Source organism: Schistocerca nitens, chromosome 8, assembly GCF_023898315.1.
Source record: "Schistocerca nitens isolate TAMUIC-IGC-003100 chromosome 8, iqSchNite1.1, whole genome shotgun sequence".
Lineage (NCBI taxonomy): Eukaryota > Metazoa > Arthropoda > Insecta > Orthoptera > Acrididae > Schistocerca > Schistocerca nitens.
The window spans coordinates 623,919,373-623,936,170 of NC_064621.1; the positions used below are offsets into that span (position 1 = coordinate 623,919,373).

General features: G+C 41.5%; 1 protein-coding gene across 1 annotated transcript in view; it reads right to left on the minus strand.

Annotated features, from left to right (window-relative positions):
- Nucleotides 1-16,798, minus strand: part of LOC126198569 (neurobeachin) — a 1,606,419-nt gene that overhangs the window by 172,705 nt on the left and 1,416,916 nt on the right. The window contains exon 36 of the mRNA XM_049935000.1: nt 16,520-16,637. Within this exon, the coding sequence (XP_049790957.1) occupies nt 16,520-16,637 (118 nt within the window). The remainder of the gene's footprint in view (nt 1-16,519; nt 16,638-16,798) is intronic.

Here is a 16,798-nt window from a genome sequence, read left to right on the forward strand (position 1 = left end):
AATGGAGACTCGCATTATGCAATCGCCTCCCAGCAGTTTGACGCGATACATGACATACTGTAGCCTCTCCGAACCCAGAATTCAGTTCTGGAGTACTCATCAGTCCACGGTGCATTTGACTCAATAATAGTAAACATCGATCTTCCAGTGCACCTGTCGAACGTGGACAGCCTGTGAGGTGTAAGTCCTGCAGACTACGTGTCAATTGGAACCGATTTCATGTCTGCACCACATGTCTTTGACTCCGGTGCACATGTCGTGCATCATCGCTGGCTGACGAGCTTTCTGAGCGTAATGTGACGATGCGGACCCGGTCATTCGTCATTAATGTCCTAAGTGGCATCATAGATGTCCACCCTGCTGTTCACAGACGTATATAATGAGCCCCTTCTGCCGGCCAGGGTGGCCGATCGGTTCTAGGCGCTACAGTCTGGAACCGCGCGACCGCTACGGTCGCAGGTTCGAATCCTGCTTCGGGCATGGATGTGTGTGATGTCCTTAGGTTAGTTAGGTTTAAGTAGTTCTAAGTTCTAGGGGACTGATGACCTCAGAAGTTGAGTCCCATAGTGCTCAGAGCCATTTGAACCATTTTTTGTGCCCCTTCTGGTGCTTTGCTTCTATCTGTAATGTCGGAATCCACTCGAGTGCGGCGTTCTACCCCTAGGTAACTGTGTTTATGTTTACAAAGATCCGATCGGTATAGGAACAGTCACAATAGCAACACACCGGCACGGCATATCTGGGCGATGCAAAAATTTTGTTGCTCTGTGTATACAGGCGTCACCTACAAAGAAATGAAGATCGACAAAAAACGCACGATTCCCAAAGCAGCATAGATAGCCTGGTGATCGATGCCTGTAACTGCTGAAGGAAAGACAGTGGAATTGTATACCACTTCTCGTAGAAGTAAACTGTTCCAGTTGCTTAAGAGATGTTCAGGGAAGATTAGGCGCCATTACTGGCTTTCCAACGGCTCGATTTGACCAGACAGGATCACTAGCACAACAAGGCTGCTCGCTGACGACGCTGTTGTCTACAGTAACGTATCATCGCTGGATGATGGTAAGGAAATGTAGAAAGACTTGCAAAGAATTTACACTAAGTGTAATGAATGGATGGCAGCTCTCTGTAGCTGTCGTTAAATGTTAGATACTTCCCGCAGCAAGGAGAAAGAAACCGATGTATCTTAGTACAGCGTTAATGGCGAATTTCTTGAGCACTTCACATAGTGTTAAGTATTTAGTAGCAATGCTGGATAGTGATATGAAGTGAGACGATCACGTAAAACAGGTATTAGGGAAACTGAATAGAAGACTTAGATTTCTTGGAAGCGTTCTGGGAAATGCGGCGCATCTGCAATAGAAACTGTACACAAGACGCTATTACGAACAATCCTAGAGTACTTTTCTGGTGTTTAGAGCCTTGTCAGGTAGGCAACAGATGTCTAAGGCATTCACAGACGCGCTGCAAGGACCGCAACAGGCCCGGAAAGCCTATAGCAAACTGTAACAGAAATATTGAGGAACTTAAAAGAGATTCTTGGAGAAAGCAGTACTTGCGCAACACTTTTTGGTATATTTAGAGATCATGTATTCGAGGAAGACTGTCCGATGATGCTGTTGTCATCATGGTATATCTCGCGTAGGGATCGTGAGGCATGGCTACGAGATTATTATTATTATTATTATACCCATGAGAATCACACACAAAATCGACAATATTTTCACCACGTACTCTCCACCAAGTACTGCATAGTGACTTGCTGAGAATATACGTAGATAAGTTATAGAAAGTTATTTCATTACACTCATCAGTTATGACCAGACATTTCTGGCCGTCTGATTGGGAACATTATCATCGTGAAAAATGCCACTCCTTGTTGGGAATAAGGCCTGCGCCAATGAAGAAAGACTGTCACCTAAATAAATGAAAGGTTTGATCAATTATCGTTCCTTTTAATGTGACCTTACGACAAACTGACGAAATAGTTCACGGGCGAGCGGCCGGATGTCAGTGTCCAACGGCCACAACATTTCGGCAAACGACCACGTTGCCATCATCATGTGCGCTGACGAACTGAAAGCCACGGAGCTGACGCCCCGCCGTTCACCCGTCAACTATTCCAGAATGAGATTTTCACCCTGCTGCGGAGTTTGCGCCGATATGAAACTTCCTGGCAGATTAAAACTGTGTGCGGGACCGAGACTCGAACTCGGGACCTTTGCCTTTCGCGGGCAAGTGCTCACAGTATAATCTGGCAGGAAGTTTCATATCAGCGCACACTCCGCTGCAGAGTGAAAATCTCATTCTGTTTCTGCAATATCCTTTCTTTCTTTCTTTCTTTCTTTCTTTCAGGAGTGCTACTTCTGCAAGGTTCGCAGGAGAGCTTCTGTAAAGTTTGGAAGGTAGGACACGAGATACTGGCAGAAGTAAAGCTGTGAGAACGGGGCGTGAGTCGTGCTTGGGTAGCTCAGATGGTATAGCACTTGCCCGCGAAAGGCACAGGTCCCGAGTTCGAGTCTCGGTCCGGCACACAGTTTTAATCTGCTAGGAAGTTTATTTCTTCATTAATTACGCAGGGAGACGTTAAACAGTCACCTTACGGCGAGCTGTTTATCAATAATGTAACGCCAAGCCTTTCCAGGAAAACCTCCGTTATTCGCTGTCTGAGAAAGATAGCTGTAATCTTGCAGCGGTCTTCTCCATGCGGTAGTGAAAAGTGTAAAGTGTGGCGTCGGCGTCTCCTTAGAATTGACACGACTCAGTGGTGATGGTTGTTCCAGTCGGGATGACGTGGAAGGCGTCCGTCGCTCACGACAACGCCACCCTGTAACTAGTAGAAAAACACAAACTCCTCGCGTGGTTTGGTCATATTTCAGATACCGTCTTTCGTGATTAATGTCAATATTTCGATAGAGCAGCGCGTTAGAATGTGTAAACCGCTCTTGCTTCTTCACTGATAAACGCGGCAATTGCACCAAAGGATGTCGCGATGGCTCCCTAGACCTGAAATGATGACCACCAGTTTTCTTTTGTTGTGAGTCCGCGACAGACTTTCAGCTTGCGCGAACTGGCTAACTGTAGTTCTTTTTATTATGCCCGGTTAGATAGTGGATGTTGAATATTAATAATATAAAGTATTGAACCTGCAATTCATCACTCGAGCCGTAGCCACATTATGGAATTGCGAGGATGTTAAGTTAATAAATTGTTATTCCGTCGTCAAAACGTCGCTACGACGTGTGTTCAATAACTAAACAACGTAATTCCAGAGATAACATATACTTAAGCAATATTCAAAATGCATCGTAATCTTGTGACAAATCGATAACTGTTCACTGTTAAATAACCATGAATTCACTTTTCACTTCACAATATTCTAATAGTCAATTAATTGTCACTAACACCCATGATAATGTCTATTCACGACACGAAGAATTAAAGTTTGAATCTAATTTTACTGTTCCTTGTAATTAATTGTCCCTACGCTGAGCACGCATACCTATTTCTCACTCAGGGAATTGCTTCCGTTTGCATCAGTAATCCTGTCGTTGACGACAACTTCGGATAACTCGGCGCATTGTAGTACGTTCTTCGTGTTTGCGTTTGTCTGTTACCTCCTCGAGACTAATAATTGTTTTTCTGTCGGCGATCTTTCTTTTTCAATGTTCTTGAATGTTCGTGCTTATTCAGTATCACGAAGGCTAAGTCCCATCACAAATCTCACAAGATTTAATTTCGTCGTGAATTTCCGTCTCCCGTTATCTTGCTAACGGTAAAGATGACTTTGCTTTTGTATGACTTCTGAATAATACTTCAGTCTATATCGCAAAACTTTCAAACTTCCGATTAGCTTAAAACAATTTGGTAGCGCTTAAACGCATGCTACTATCGCAATAGTACTAGAGAGCGACTAGATAGCAACTGACGCTAACATTTCCATTTCCGAGTTACATTGTAGTCACATCGAACTTCCTATTCGATGTGGCTACAACTCTCTTCTATGGTAAATGTTATCTTTGGCCAATTTACCATCTGGGCTTCAACCTTCGTTATTAATTATTTTGCAATTCTTCCTTTGATGTTTTTGTTGCGTATCCTATCATATTCTTTCATTCGGTCTCTATTTCATGATAAATATTATTACTATTCACATGACATTCCTGTTGATCAAATTATCACAAGTGTAAATCTTGTCGTCAGTAGCTGCCATCACTGTCATGATGACTAATTTTCCTACTTCTTTTACCACAAAGGGTTGTTTATTAGGGTGTCTGTAATTGGGGTGTTACAAAAGGTAAACATCGGAAAGGTAGGAAGGAAGAATAAAGTTCAAAGCACCGACGGCTGCTAACTAATTTTGTGACGTTTTTCCGGCCCACCAGATCCTAAGAAGATTTCTTTTTGACTGTCACAGGACATTCTCTGGTGTCAAGCAATTACCACATTCTGAGAACTTGACGGATAAATCGGAAGTATAAACAGACCCCCCCCCCCCTCTACCCGCACAGATTTCTCCTTTCTAACTAGAGCACGTAGCTAAGGAAAGACACGGCTGTGTCTGTCCTGTTGACATTTAATTTATCGTTCGCATCACAGTAAAGTACGTCCCCAAGTCGGAATGCATTTCCTCCGTAACAGGAAATCGTTACCCGTTCTAGGCATGCACAATCGAGTTCTGAGAATCTGTGAACCGGTAGCATGCGTTATCTTCGTCCGAATGGCGCAACGCCAAGCGTTCTCGTACAGGTGGTTCCAAGAAAAACGGAATCTTGGCCGGGAGAGTTCGGACTTCAAAGCGAAATATAAATTCCCATGTCAGAAACTGTCACATCTCTGAAGCCGGCAAATGAAACGGCGAAACTGCTAAACACAGAAAAAACAAGTATTTACAGAGTATTTAAATTGAAATCCTGGACACCTTCCAGCTCCACCGCTGTACTTGTAAGAGCTGCACAACTTCTTTCAGTTTTCTCTTTAAATGCAGTGACAAAAAACGTAAAGCATAGCGTAAATCATTCGTCAGTACCGCCGCGAAGCACGTGGTAATCATTTATGTAAATTAACAGCTTCTTACTCAAGTATCCATATGTGTTTTCAATCAGCACGTGGAAGAAAATTTTAACGCTCATAAAAGATGGGGCTGGAAATTACACTATCGGAAAGACGACAATATTACTGAGAACAGAACACTGTCAGTAGGGCGTATGTTTTGAATGGGTTCTGACATGACCAAACACAGTTTTCTACATTTGTCCACCTACACAAGTTCCGCTGACGTTTCGCCACTATCAGAGGCACCACGAACTACTGCGAAGACACCTGTGAGGAAGGTGCAGCGACGATGGCGCTGCTGACGTTGTCCCTGCTTGAAGGGCCGTACGCTGACGTCACTACTCCAATTCAAGGTTCACCGCTCGCATAGTGTAGTGCGTCACGCAGGCGCGGGCACGGGGTTCCGTTCTGTGGGGAGGGGGGAGGAGGGCAGGGGTCGTACTTTGTTATTGTCTCCTATCCCAAATATGGTTTGCCGTCACACCTAGTATTAATGAGCTTCAGACAACTCAGATTTCAATAATGATAAGTTATAACGACAAATTATATAAAATGTTTTAATATAAAAATAATAAAAATTTGTTCACATCATCAGTGCTAAGTACACCGCTTTATCATAACTTCCAACAAATCGCAACTGGCAAGGAGAGGGCACGGCGTGGGAAATTCAGATTGGAATGACTTTCGGCTGGCTTGTAGATTACTTACTCTAGTAGTAAAACGCATTGGCCAGCCAATTTCCAGAAAAAACGTTCCATAGTTTTACCCGCACTTAATATGCTAGTTTAATCAATGCCTGAGCTTATGTAAAAATAGGTTATTGGCAGCACGCTTTATTTTTAATATGCTGATCCAGGTTCAATCGCAGCTTCTGCCAAACTTTTTTTGTTCAGTAATAATTAGAATGATTTTTACATAAAATAACCAAAACTTATCTTAAATGAAATCATAAATGATTTTATTTTATATGTGACGCAATTGTTTGTTTGACCTAATGAAATGAGTTACGATTAATATTGTATTTTAAAATAGTTAAGTAATAGTAACTCCAAGTTCTTGTACAAAAAATGTTATATAGTTTTAATATAAAGAAGATTACTTTTATTCTCCCACATGATTCGTGATAAATGCAATAACAGTTTCATTTAATTATTTTAAAATACAATATTGATTTTAATTCGATTCATTAGGTCTAACAAACAGTTGTGTCACATATAAAATTAAATCATTGAGGATTTCATTTCTGGTTATTTTATTTAAATATCCTTATTATTATTACTAAAGAAAAAAAGATTGGCGGAAGATGGGATTGAACCCAGATCAGCAGATTAAAAATCAAGCATGAGCTACTTTTACACGAGTTCAGGCGTTCAGCGAACTAGTATATAATGTGTGGGTAAATGAAACTTTTTCTGAGAATTGGCTACCCGATGTCTTTTACTGCAAGCTATACCATAACATCCTTTAAGTAAACTACATACAAGCCAACCAAGCCTCATTTCAATCTGAATTTCCCAATTCGTGCCCTCCCGTTGTGAGGGACATATATAATTAGAAATGTATATGCACAAAAAGTTGGGAAATACTTGTGTTATGTAATCATCTAACAACGTTAATAGCGTAGACATTCACAACTCTATCATCATCTTAATTTAGACAGTATACAATAGAAGTGGTGAACACCGGTCTGCGGATTACGAGTGTGTGATCGGTAAACAGGGGGGAAAAACTGTATCATCCAGTTATTTCCTCCCAAGTTCCTTTTATTTTTATTTTTTCCACAGTCTTCCCCCTGCCGACTCGCCTTGCACAACTTCCTGTGGTTCCCACCAGTGGACTGTTGTTGACCGTAGGTATGGCTAACCAGTGAATGGCCGTCTCTTTTTTTCTGTAATGTTTTCAGCAGTTCTAGCAAGTCCGGCTACAATCCAATCCAGTTTTCAGAAGTTACTATACTGTTCGAAAGTTAGCAGAAATATTTGGAATCTAAGATATGTAAAAATATAAATACCGTTAGTAAAATATTGTTTTGGGGAGGGTCATGAACCCCACGATCATTTTCCCGCCCCCCTCTTTCTCAAACAGGAATAACGTCCGTACCACTTGGCTTGGGAGAGAGAGTCATCACCACCACTGCTTTCTTACACGTATCCACACACCAATTAACAGTTCAGATGTCTTGCACCTGACAAACTGCATTGCATTGCAGATGACAAGACAGATACATAAAGATTATTTATTTAAAATGGTTCAAATGGCTCTGAGCACTATGGGACTCAACATCTTAGGACATAAGTCCCATAGTAGAACTACTTAAACCTAACTAACCTAAGGACATCACACACACCCATGCCCGAGGCAGGATTCGAACCTGCGACCGTAGCAGTCCCGCGGTTCCGGACTGCAGCGCCAGAACCGCACGGCCACCGCGGCCGGCGATTATTTATTTATTATTTATTATTATTTGCAAAAATAAATGGAGTCCACTGATGACAGTTAAACATCGGTGAAACATGTTTGGGTCAAAAAAGATGAAAACTGTGTTTAATCAAGCCAAAATCTTTCCTAAACATATTAATCTTTTCAAGCAAAACCGGAAACAAGAAGGTAACACCTCAAGATAATCTGACAGTAGTGCCATTTCTTCAAGACTGTTAAATTCACGATGCGTGGAAATGGTTGTAGTCCTGGGGAAGGCACCTTTAAAGTCTTACAGTAACATGCAGGGGCGGGTTCTACATAATTGTTGTGTGAGTTCCAGGTTGATTTGGCGCCCGTTCCGCGGTTTGCAAGTCCGTTTAGCTTATCAAGTGGACTGTCATCTGGCTTGAAGCGTTCAGACCTTTCCACAACAGAAAAATCTGTAGTGGTCACTCGCCCACTAACACGGGATCTCCACATTAGCAGGCGACAACGCCTTTCGCCACGAACGCAGGCAGTGGTGATTCTAGGGCATTTTTTTCTCGGCTGCTCTTTGCTTCTCCGAAATCTAATCTTCACACTTAATTTTCAAAATCATTCGTTGCGTTTGATGCCGATTTGTATGTCACACTGGAGGCACTGCGGTAAATCTGATGCAATCATGCGATGAAGTAACTCGCCTGTTCCAGGTCCTGGAGTGAACTCGAGACCACAGAACGGATATAATTCGTCGAGAAAGTAGTCTAAAGTACCAAGGATCATTCCTCGTTACAGAGGAAAAGAAAAAAAAATAAGTATCGTGCAGAATTGGGCACAAGTGGTTGTGGCAACCCACGCAAATTAATTTCCACGTGGTTAACAGCGAACGGCCTGGACTGCTCCCGCCAGCAACACACACACACACACACACACACACACGCACCAGACTACTGGCAGAGTCTGCTCACGCAGTGCAAACCATTGCGCCTGCCAGTTCCCGAACACAAAACTTTTCCCGACTCGAAAATTCGGCCTCTTCTAGAAAAAAGTAACACTTGCAATAATTAAAATTAAGTACAGATTTTTGACAGGTCGAGACACGTTAGACAGATTTATACCAGAAGTTTAAGTGAATTTTATAGAAGTTAGGAACTTCATGTTTGATACGAATTAAATACTGAGAAAATTTAAAACAAAAATGCCGTTTTTCCGAAGCTTATCTACGTGATACGAAACTTTGGGAAGACCCATTCTCGAAAGTGGCATTTTCGTAATCGAAAAAAAGAAAAGTATTTTGCGTTTGAGAAACAAAAATTACCACCGGCCCTAAACGGAATTAAGAACAGATTTTGGACATGTTAAGAGATACTATAGAGAGCTAGGTCACAAATAAATTTCAGAATTTTTACGCGGTTTTTGTAGGAGATAAAGACTTTAAATCATTTTCTATCTCTGCGGGAAGCGGCACAATACCTGCAGACAGTATTTGTAGCGATAGCTTCGCAACTTCGGACCTTAAACGTCAGATGCCAACCAATTTAGACTACAAAGTCGGAGCATAAGCTCGGACAGGAGAAGGATAGCGAAGGAAATCTGCTGTATCCTCTTCAAAGGAACCATACCAGCAATCACCTCAGTCGGTCTCTGTAAGCCACGGAATACCTAACTCTGCTCGCCTGGATGGGATCTGGATCCCACTCCTATTAAACACAACGTTGACCGCATCGCTCGGTGGCTAAACAGGCTTGTCTCGAAAACAGTGAATACAAATGAGCGCAGATTGCAGTTCTAATCAACACATTTTTGTAGTAAACACGTTCACTGCTACCATATGGCGTAGCACCTGTTCGAGGAGCTGTTGCGATGGACCAAGGAAACGTGTCATATCCTCAATTTCAGAGTATGACTACTTGTCAACCATGATCGTAAGTAAATGCAGAACGACAGAGCCAATGTAACCACTGGGTAAAATGAAAGGCAACTCTCTTGAAATGAGATAAGTATACGATAATGAACACAGCAGAGAGAGCAGAACCTGATAGTATCCGATTACTAGATTAGTGGAAAACTTCTGAGGCCAGTCACATACTACGAAGCTTGATCAAATGGAACGCACACGTAAAATCCTTAGTTGGGAAGCTTAATAGAGGACAGAATTGTAGGGAAGATACTAGGAAAGTGGTGTGCATCTGTGAAGGAAGCAGGACACAAGTCAATAGTGCGTCCGTTCCTAGCGGTTCTTATAAAATGGGCATTGTAGGAGACAACGAACGAATTTAGAGTTGAACTGTTAGAAATTTAACAGGCCATACGGAAGTGTAACGGAGATACCCCAAGGAATGTGAAACATTGGAAGAAAGACGACTCTGTTCTCGTGGAACTCTCTAGCGTGAAATTAGATAACAGGTGTGCGACAAAGACTTTACAGCCGGCCGCGGTGGTCTAGCGGTTCAGGCGCTCAGTCCGGAACCGCGCGACTGCTACGGTCGCAGGTTCGAATCCTGCCTCGGGCATGGATGTGTGTGATGTCCTTAGGTTAGTTAGGTTTAAGTAGTTCTAAGTTCTAGGGGACTGATGACCACAGATGTTAAGTCCCATAGTGCTCAGAGCCATTGGAACCACAAAGACTTTACAAACAATTTTTCAGCTTCCATCGCATAGCTCGCGTAGAGGTCACGAAAACAGGATGGATTAAGGCGCGTAGGAAGCCAGCCATATGGACAGTCCTTTTTCTCCCGCTAACACGCGATCGCAAAGACAGCAGGCCCTGTAGGCATTGGCTGATGTATCAAGCTGACGCATCCGAGGTAGAAAACTAGTAAAATCAGTATGACGCGTTTCCTACAAGTGAGGTCACTACAGTATCAGAGCTGTTGTTCAGTGACTCGTTTGCTGTATCAGCGCTGTTGTTCAGTGACTCGTTTGCTTTCAGTTGACACTACTGATTAGGCACTGATGGCAAAGTGAGTGTCTAGAAGCGAAGGACGATGAGACCGATGCACTTTCAGACAACTAATCGAGCTCTGAATCAGGGAACATGAAGAAGACCTCTGAAAGAAAAGACTCTCTTTGTCTCTAGGATCCACCAACCTTCTGTTGTTATGAGGTGTCCATAGCGCTGCACCATATTTTAGCTCTACTATGGTGTTCATTTTGCACGTACACTTAAGATGTTCGGGTCAAAAAAGACCCGTTTTCTTCTATTTCCTGTATATATATTTTTACACATTTGTGCATTGAAATCGTAAATAAAGTTGTAATTTAGATAGTTAAATGCATTAACCATTCAAACTGCATAATAGAATAGTAAAACAATACAATAACCCAATATTATAATTATGCCTAACTTTTAGCCTAGCCGCGCAGGATTAGCCGAGCGATCTTAGGCGGTGCAGTCATGGACTGTGCGGATGATCCCGGCGGAGGTTCGAGTCCTCCCTCGGGCATGGGTGTGTGTTTGTCCTTAGGATAATTTAGGTTAAGTAGTGTGTAAGCTTATGGACTGATGATCTTAGCAGTTAAGTCCCATAAGATTTCACACACATTTGAACATTTTTTTATGCCTAATTTTTGCTAACAGTTTTTACACGTGTATGTAAGATGTTTCTTGTATGTGAATTTTTTACACGTATCACATTCCACTGAACTTTTGTTAACAGTTTTTAACTGATGACATCTGGTTCTCTTTTTGTTCCTAGCATAAGTTTCTTCCGATTTGGAGGGTGCGTATTCAAACTATGCTGTTTTCTTTACAGCTTCTCTTACGGTCTTTCCTCTTGGAAGATCTCTCTTCATACCCCCTTAATTAGTTGCTCACCAAGAGTTTGTAGGAGTAGTCTTCTTCGCTGTAGGGTGCTTTCTATTGTAAATTAGTTGCCTTGTACATCACGTAAGAGTAATAGGCAGATATGTCGATAATATCTGAGAGTACAACAATAGGCCATCTGGTTGTGTTCCTCTTTACTGTATAATTCACAACAACCTCGTCTTGTGTGTCCATAGCTCCTTTCGTAGCGTTATTACCTAAAATAATTAGATGTTTTCTCTTGGTGCCGTCACTGACTCTTGAATCGTGGTGCTGACTGCTTTGCACAATAATACATTTGTTTTTATTTGGGTTGTGTCCTTTGTAAAATCAAATGTTGGTGTGTAATTACGAATCCCCCTGGTCTGCAATAGTTTTGGTGGGATGGAACGCTTGTTTTCTTGCACAGTTCCAACCATTGTGGTATTTCTCTTCTTTAGCATTTGTCCAAGCTCGCAGCATGCGAAAAAGTTGTCGCAGGTGATGTTATGACCTTTCAAGGCACAAGACAAGTCAGTTGCAGCCCTTACACCTTAGTTCTTTTGAGGGGCACTACCTGGTCATTTCCCACCCAGTATATGGCTGAATATTCCACACATAACTTGTTTCATTGTCACAAACTTCATGCTTACTTTGCCGGTTTACTAGGTATATACAGTCGGAAAGGGCAGTTTCCCATAAATACAAGTTGTTCGTCTACTGTGCCAAAAATATTGTGATTGTATAATTTATGTAGTATCTCTACCCATTTCTTCCACAAATTCCTTACTGGTGCAAACTTGCCTTGTTCACGTGTTTCTAGTCTTGTCTCACGGCCATCAACTCGAATAACCCTAGATACCTTTTTGAAAGTTTCTAGTGACATAGTTCTGAAAAGTGGATATCTGTATTCATCTCGTAAACTTTTAGCAGACTCACTATGCTATGTAAGCATCTAGGTCAAGACCATCCAATTTTTTTCCCCTTGTCTCCATATAAACGCATTCCTTCAACATTAGAATGGGTGAGTATAATGTTTGCAGCTGATGGAGGAAGGAACAATGTGATTGCTGAGTATTCATTTGCAATGTGAGAAGTGGCATATCTTGTTGGTCCTGGAATCAGATGAACTATATTACATGCTGCATGTCATCCCAGTTGAGACAGACGTTCCCAGTTGAGGTAGGGGTTCTATCTTGCATTCAACTGATTTATCCTCTGACATCGTAAGTGCAGAGCTTACCGTTTGCTGTTCTGGCATTTCATCTGCGCGTTCTGATGAAGATGAAGAAATGCGTTCCGAAATGTGATCTTCACCCTCCGAAACTACTTCATCCCTATCAGATATGTTCATCAGTGTGTTTGCTATTTCATTATCTAGCAAAGAGGCATTCTCTTGAGAGAAAAAAAACCATTACAAAATATATGAATTGTAAAGGTAGAAACCTAGTGATCTGATTAGAAGTGAATAAATTTAAAAACTGATTTGGTTACAGGAAAAAACAATGACTCGCACTGCCCCTTCCCTCCTTTCCACAGAAACAGCCATTCCATTGTACAAAACAACAATGACTTCACGTCTTTATACCCACCTTACTGCACCCACACACGTTACAATGTCGGCAAACTGAGTACTGTCAAAATTTGCCGTAATAATGAAAGTTAAAATACATAGTATCTAAAAAGATCCGAACAGCTTGAGAAGTACTGTTTCCGTTGATGCCAAACCGAAGCTACAAAATAATTTTTATGTCAGAATATACTCTCCTAAGGGGCAAACAAAGTAAATGAAAAACAGACCCGAACACCTTGCGAGGTGTTCAGGCGGTGAATCTGTGCTAAATAGAAAAAGCTCGTGTTTAGCTGTGACTTTGGTTGCCATTTTACTAAACTAAAAAATGCGTTAAACATCTAACATTTCTGAAGGCTACGAATAACACTATAAACGTTAGCTAAGAGAACAAATTCCACATTTTAGGGCTTTTTCGACAGTTCTTAACTTTGTCAGTATTTAATGTTTCCACAAATTTTTTGTAATTACTTTATCAGTATTTTATCGATTTAGGCAAACCATGAATCGCTTTTAACATACCGCTTTTGTAGCCATTCTCTTCTTCTCGTCTATATTCTTTGGCTTGTTACGTTCTTAGGCTTGTTGTTGTTGTTGTTGGTGTTGTGGTCCTTAGTCCCTCTACGATTTTTACCCCCCACACTTCCCTCCATTGCTTACTTGGTGATCCCTTGACGTCTCAGATAGTATCCTATCTTCCGATCCCTTCATTTAGTCAAGTTGTATCACAAAGTTCTTTTCTCCTCAATTATATTAAGTACTTCCTCATCAGTTACGTGATCTACCCATTGAATCTTCGGCATTCTTCTGCAGCAGCATATTTCAAAAGCCTCTACTCTCTTCTCGTCTAAACTGCTCATCGTCCACATTTAACTTCCATACATGGCTACACTCTAGGCAAATACCTTCAGAAAATACTTCCAGACACTTAAATCTATGTTTGATGTTAGCAAATTTCTCTTCTTCGGAAAGGCTTTTCTCGCCATTGCCAGTCTACATTTCACATCCTCTCTACTCCGGTCATCATCAGTTATTTTGCTGCCAAAATAGCACAACTCATCTACTATTCTTAGTGTCTCGTTTCCTAATTTAATTTCCTCATCCTTGTTTTGCTTTTGCTAATATTTCTCTACGTCTACTGCCAGACAATTTCTACTGGAATTTCATTACGTCACTCCATCCTGTTGAGAATTATGTCAGGTATGTTGTCAGCCTCTTCTTCAGATTTTTAAAACTTGCTTTATCCACTTTTTGGATGTTATTAACACTAACATTTTGCGCGAGGTCTAATGCATCTACTCCTTTTCACCATTTCCGGCTAAATTTTCACAAAATGTCAACTTACATTCCTCCATTGTATGTGATTTCTTTGTGTATTTCTGTGATAGGCTGTCGTTTGCCCATCTCGTAAGTGTACATTCTGTTGTTTTATGTGCTTTTAAAATATTTTCTCACGATTATTTACTTTTTGTCAGGTGCCTCTGGATATTTACTAGTGTGAGTGACAGAAGCATATAGACGTGACGGTTCTGCTACGTCAGAATGTCCAAAATAAAACTAGACCAAAAAGTATTTACGTAATTTACATAACTATAAATCACTAGAAAACTATCGGAAACAAATCCCAATATCAGAAAATATTGCTCAAGTACGAGATACCCTGCAGTAGATTCCGACAAAATCACAATAGTCACCTTTGGACATGAGAATTAAAAGTTTGTCGAGTCAGAAAAAATTATCACTAAGGGTCCGCATCTTTATTCTTACAAATTTCCGGTCATAGATGATTTAAAACTTTCAGACCAATCTACGCGTAACAGATCTGTTGGTGGTTTCCACGTAAAATGGTTTCGGGATATCTGGATCCTCAGATTTTTCCATTTCCTCTCTCGCTCCCTGGTTCGGCCTGTCTAGTTACGTGGACTTGCAGAACACGCGCCATTATGAACTAGAAAATTCTCATAAATACGACGAACAGTCGTAATAGCATGTTAAGACTGGTGTATGGTGTTTCTCTTCTTTGTCTCCGAATCAAGTCCATTAAGCTGGAGCCTTTTTCTTGGGCATATGACCACGGTGGTATCATAACTACTGGGTAGCCATGATAAAAAGAAATATCGAGTGCAAAGAGATTATCAGGAAGCTATCGGAAGCAAGTCCGAGCACCAAAAAACATAAGAATCAACATGGGTTCCGCAGACAGAGATACTGTGAAATCAGTTCGTTTTGTCTGTCCATGAGCAACAGAAGATCGTCGATACGGGCGCTCAGGCTGATGCCATGTTCCTTGACTCACGGAAAACATTCCGTACAGCTTTGTGACTGGATTCAGGAACTCCTAGCAGACCGAATTCAATACATAGTTCATAACGGGAAGAAATAGTCTGACAGAGAAGTAACTTCGGGAGTATCCCAAATGAATGTTTTAAGTGCGTTAATGTTCACCAGAGACGAGAGCAAAGGAAAAGGTAAAGAAAATTTTCTTAAAAGAAACTTTTTGGTGCGAAAACAACAATCCAATTAACATCATTTCTCTACATGATCTCCCCCAACACTTATGCAATTGATCTGCCTCTTGTCTAGCTCCCCACTTTCGACCTGGAAGAAGCCATATGGTGTTGTGCATTCTTTCACAGCCTCCACAAAGCTGCAGCAGCTCAAAATAAAGATTTTGAATGCCGTGGACTGTTTTTTCAGTTGTATGAGGGCAACGTCCAAGTCAACCTTTAGAACGCTTCCCTCTATGTTTTGATTTTAGGTTTCAGTTTTCGCACCCGCTGACACTGTATGACCTTTAGCATTGCAGTCCATCAGGTGCGGACCTTTCACATTCCTAAGCACACTCATCAACTTTCCTGCAGAAACTTGGCTTTGAACTTATTTGCTTTGGGCGAAGGTTGATGTTTCTACACCATGCTCCGGCATTTACTCTGTGGTTCGCTGTGATGGACCCACATACTGTCAACTGTTAACTATGTAAGTGATTAAGTCTTTCCTTCCAATTCATAACGAATGACTGTTACTTCGAGATTTCCAAACCTTCCCGTTTGTGTTCATCAGTCAGTTTATGTGGTACCCAAAGAGCACATATGTCGAGAAAGTTTCGCGATTAATGGCTGATAGCAAATGCTGAATAATGGTCAATTTTGAACTCACGCATGAAATCCTTACCTCTGGCACGACGATCACGAATCATTCCCTAAGCTGTCTCGGAACTCATGTCCATGTACGAAGTGGATGGCCTACCCGATCGCTCTACATCGCAGTTTTAGAGAGATTTAACAACTCGTAAATTTTTCGTTCAGTAAAACAGCAATTGCCTTACTGCAGTTGCATTCTGCGCACCATCTTCGCAGATTCAGTTCCTTTGGAGTACAGGAAACCAATCGGGGAACAAGAAAATGCTCTGAAATCACTACAAATAGAGCGAACGCATAGGAAAATTTGTGACGTTAAGAATTCATTTTTTAGTGAGTGTTGTCAACGCATCGAATAATTATATTTATTTTTTTGCATTTTAACTTGCCATCGTGTAAATGATTTAGTGGATAAAGACTCGTCAGTGCTACCAGAGGAAATACATCACAAACTGAAATACAGGGTAATACATCCAGGAACAGTTTTCTGCGCAATGGAAATTTCATTGTGGGACAAAATTTTAGGGAGCACTAAAGCTATGAATATGATGTAAAGATTACTGGAATACTCACTTCTGCTGGCGAGGAAGATTTCGATGGCGACATTCTGCAGCAGGTACCGGCGCGAGAAGATGGCTCGCACCTCCGAGAAGTACCACTTGCCATGGAGGTGGTCGCAGTACTTGAGCACCTGAAACACGAAAAGTAAGGGCCGACTCAAGTAAACGTAGTACTGTCACAGGCGTGCAACAAGTGCCTAAGTAAAAAATTGTGGACTAGGAAGATGTATTTATGCGTAAATCATCAGCCACTTGACATTGACTCCTGGGCGAAGTCAAAGTCACCATCTCT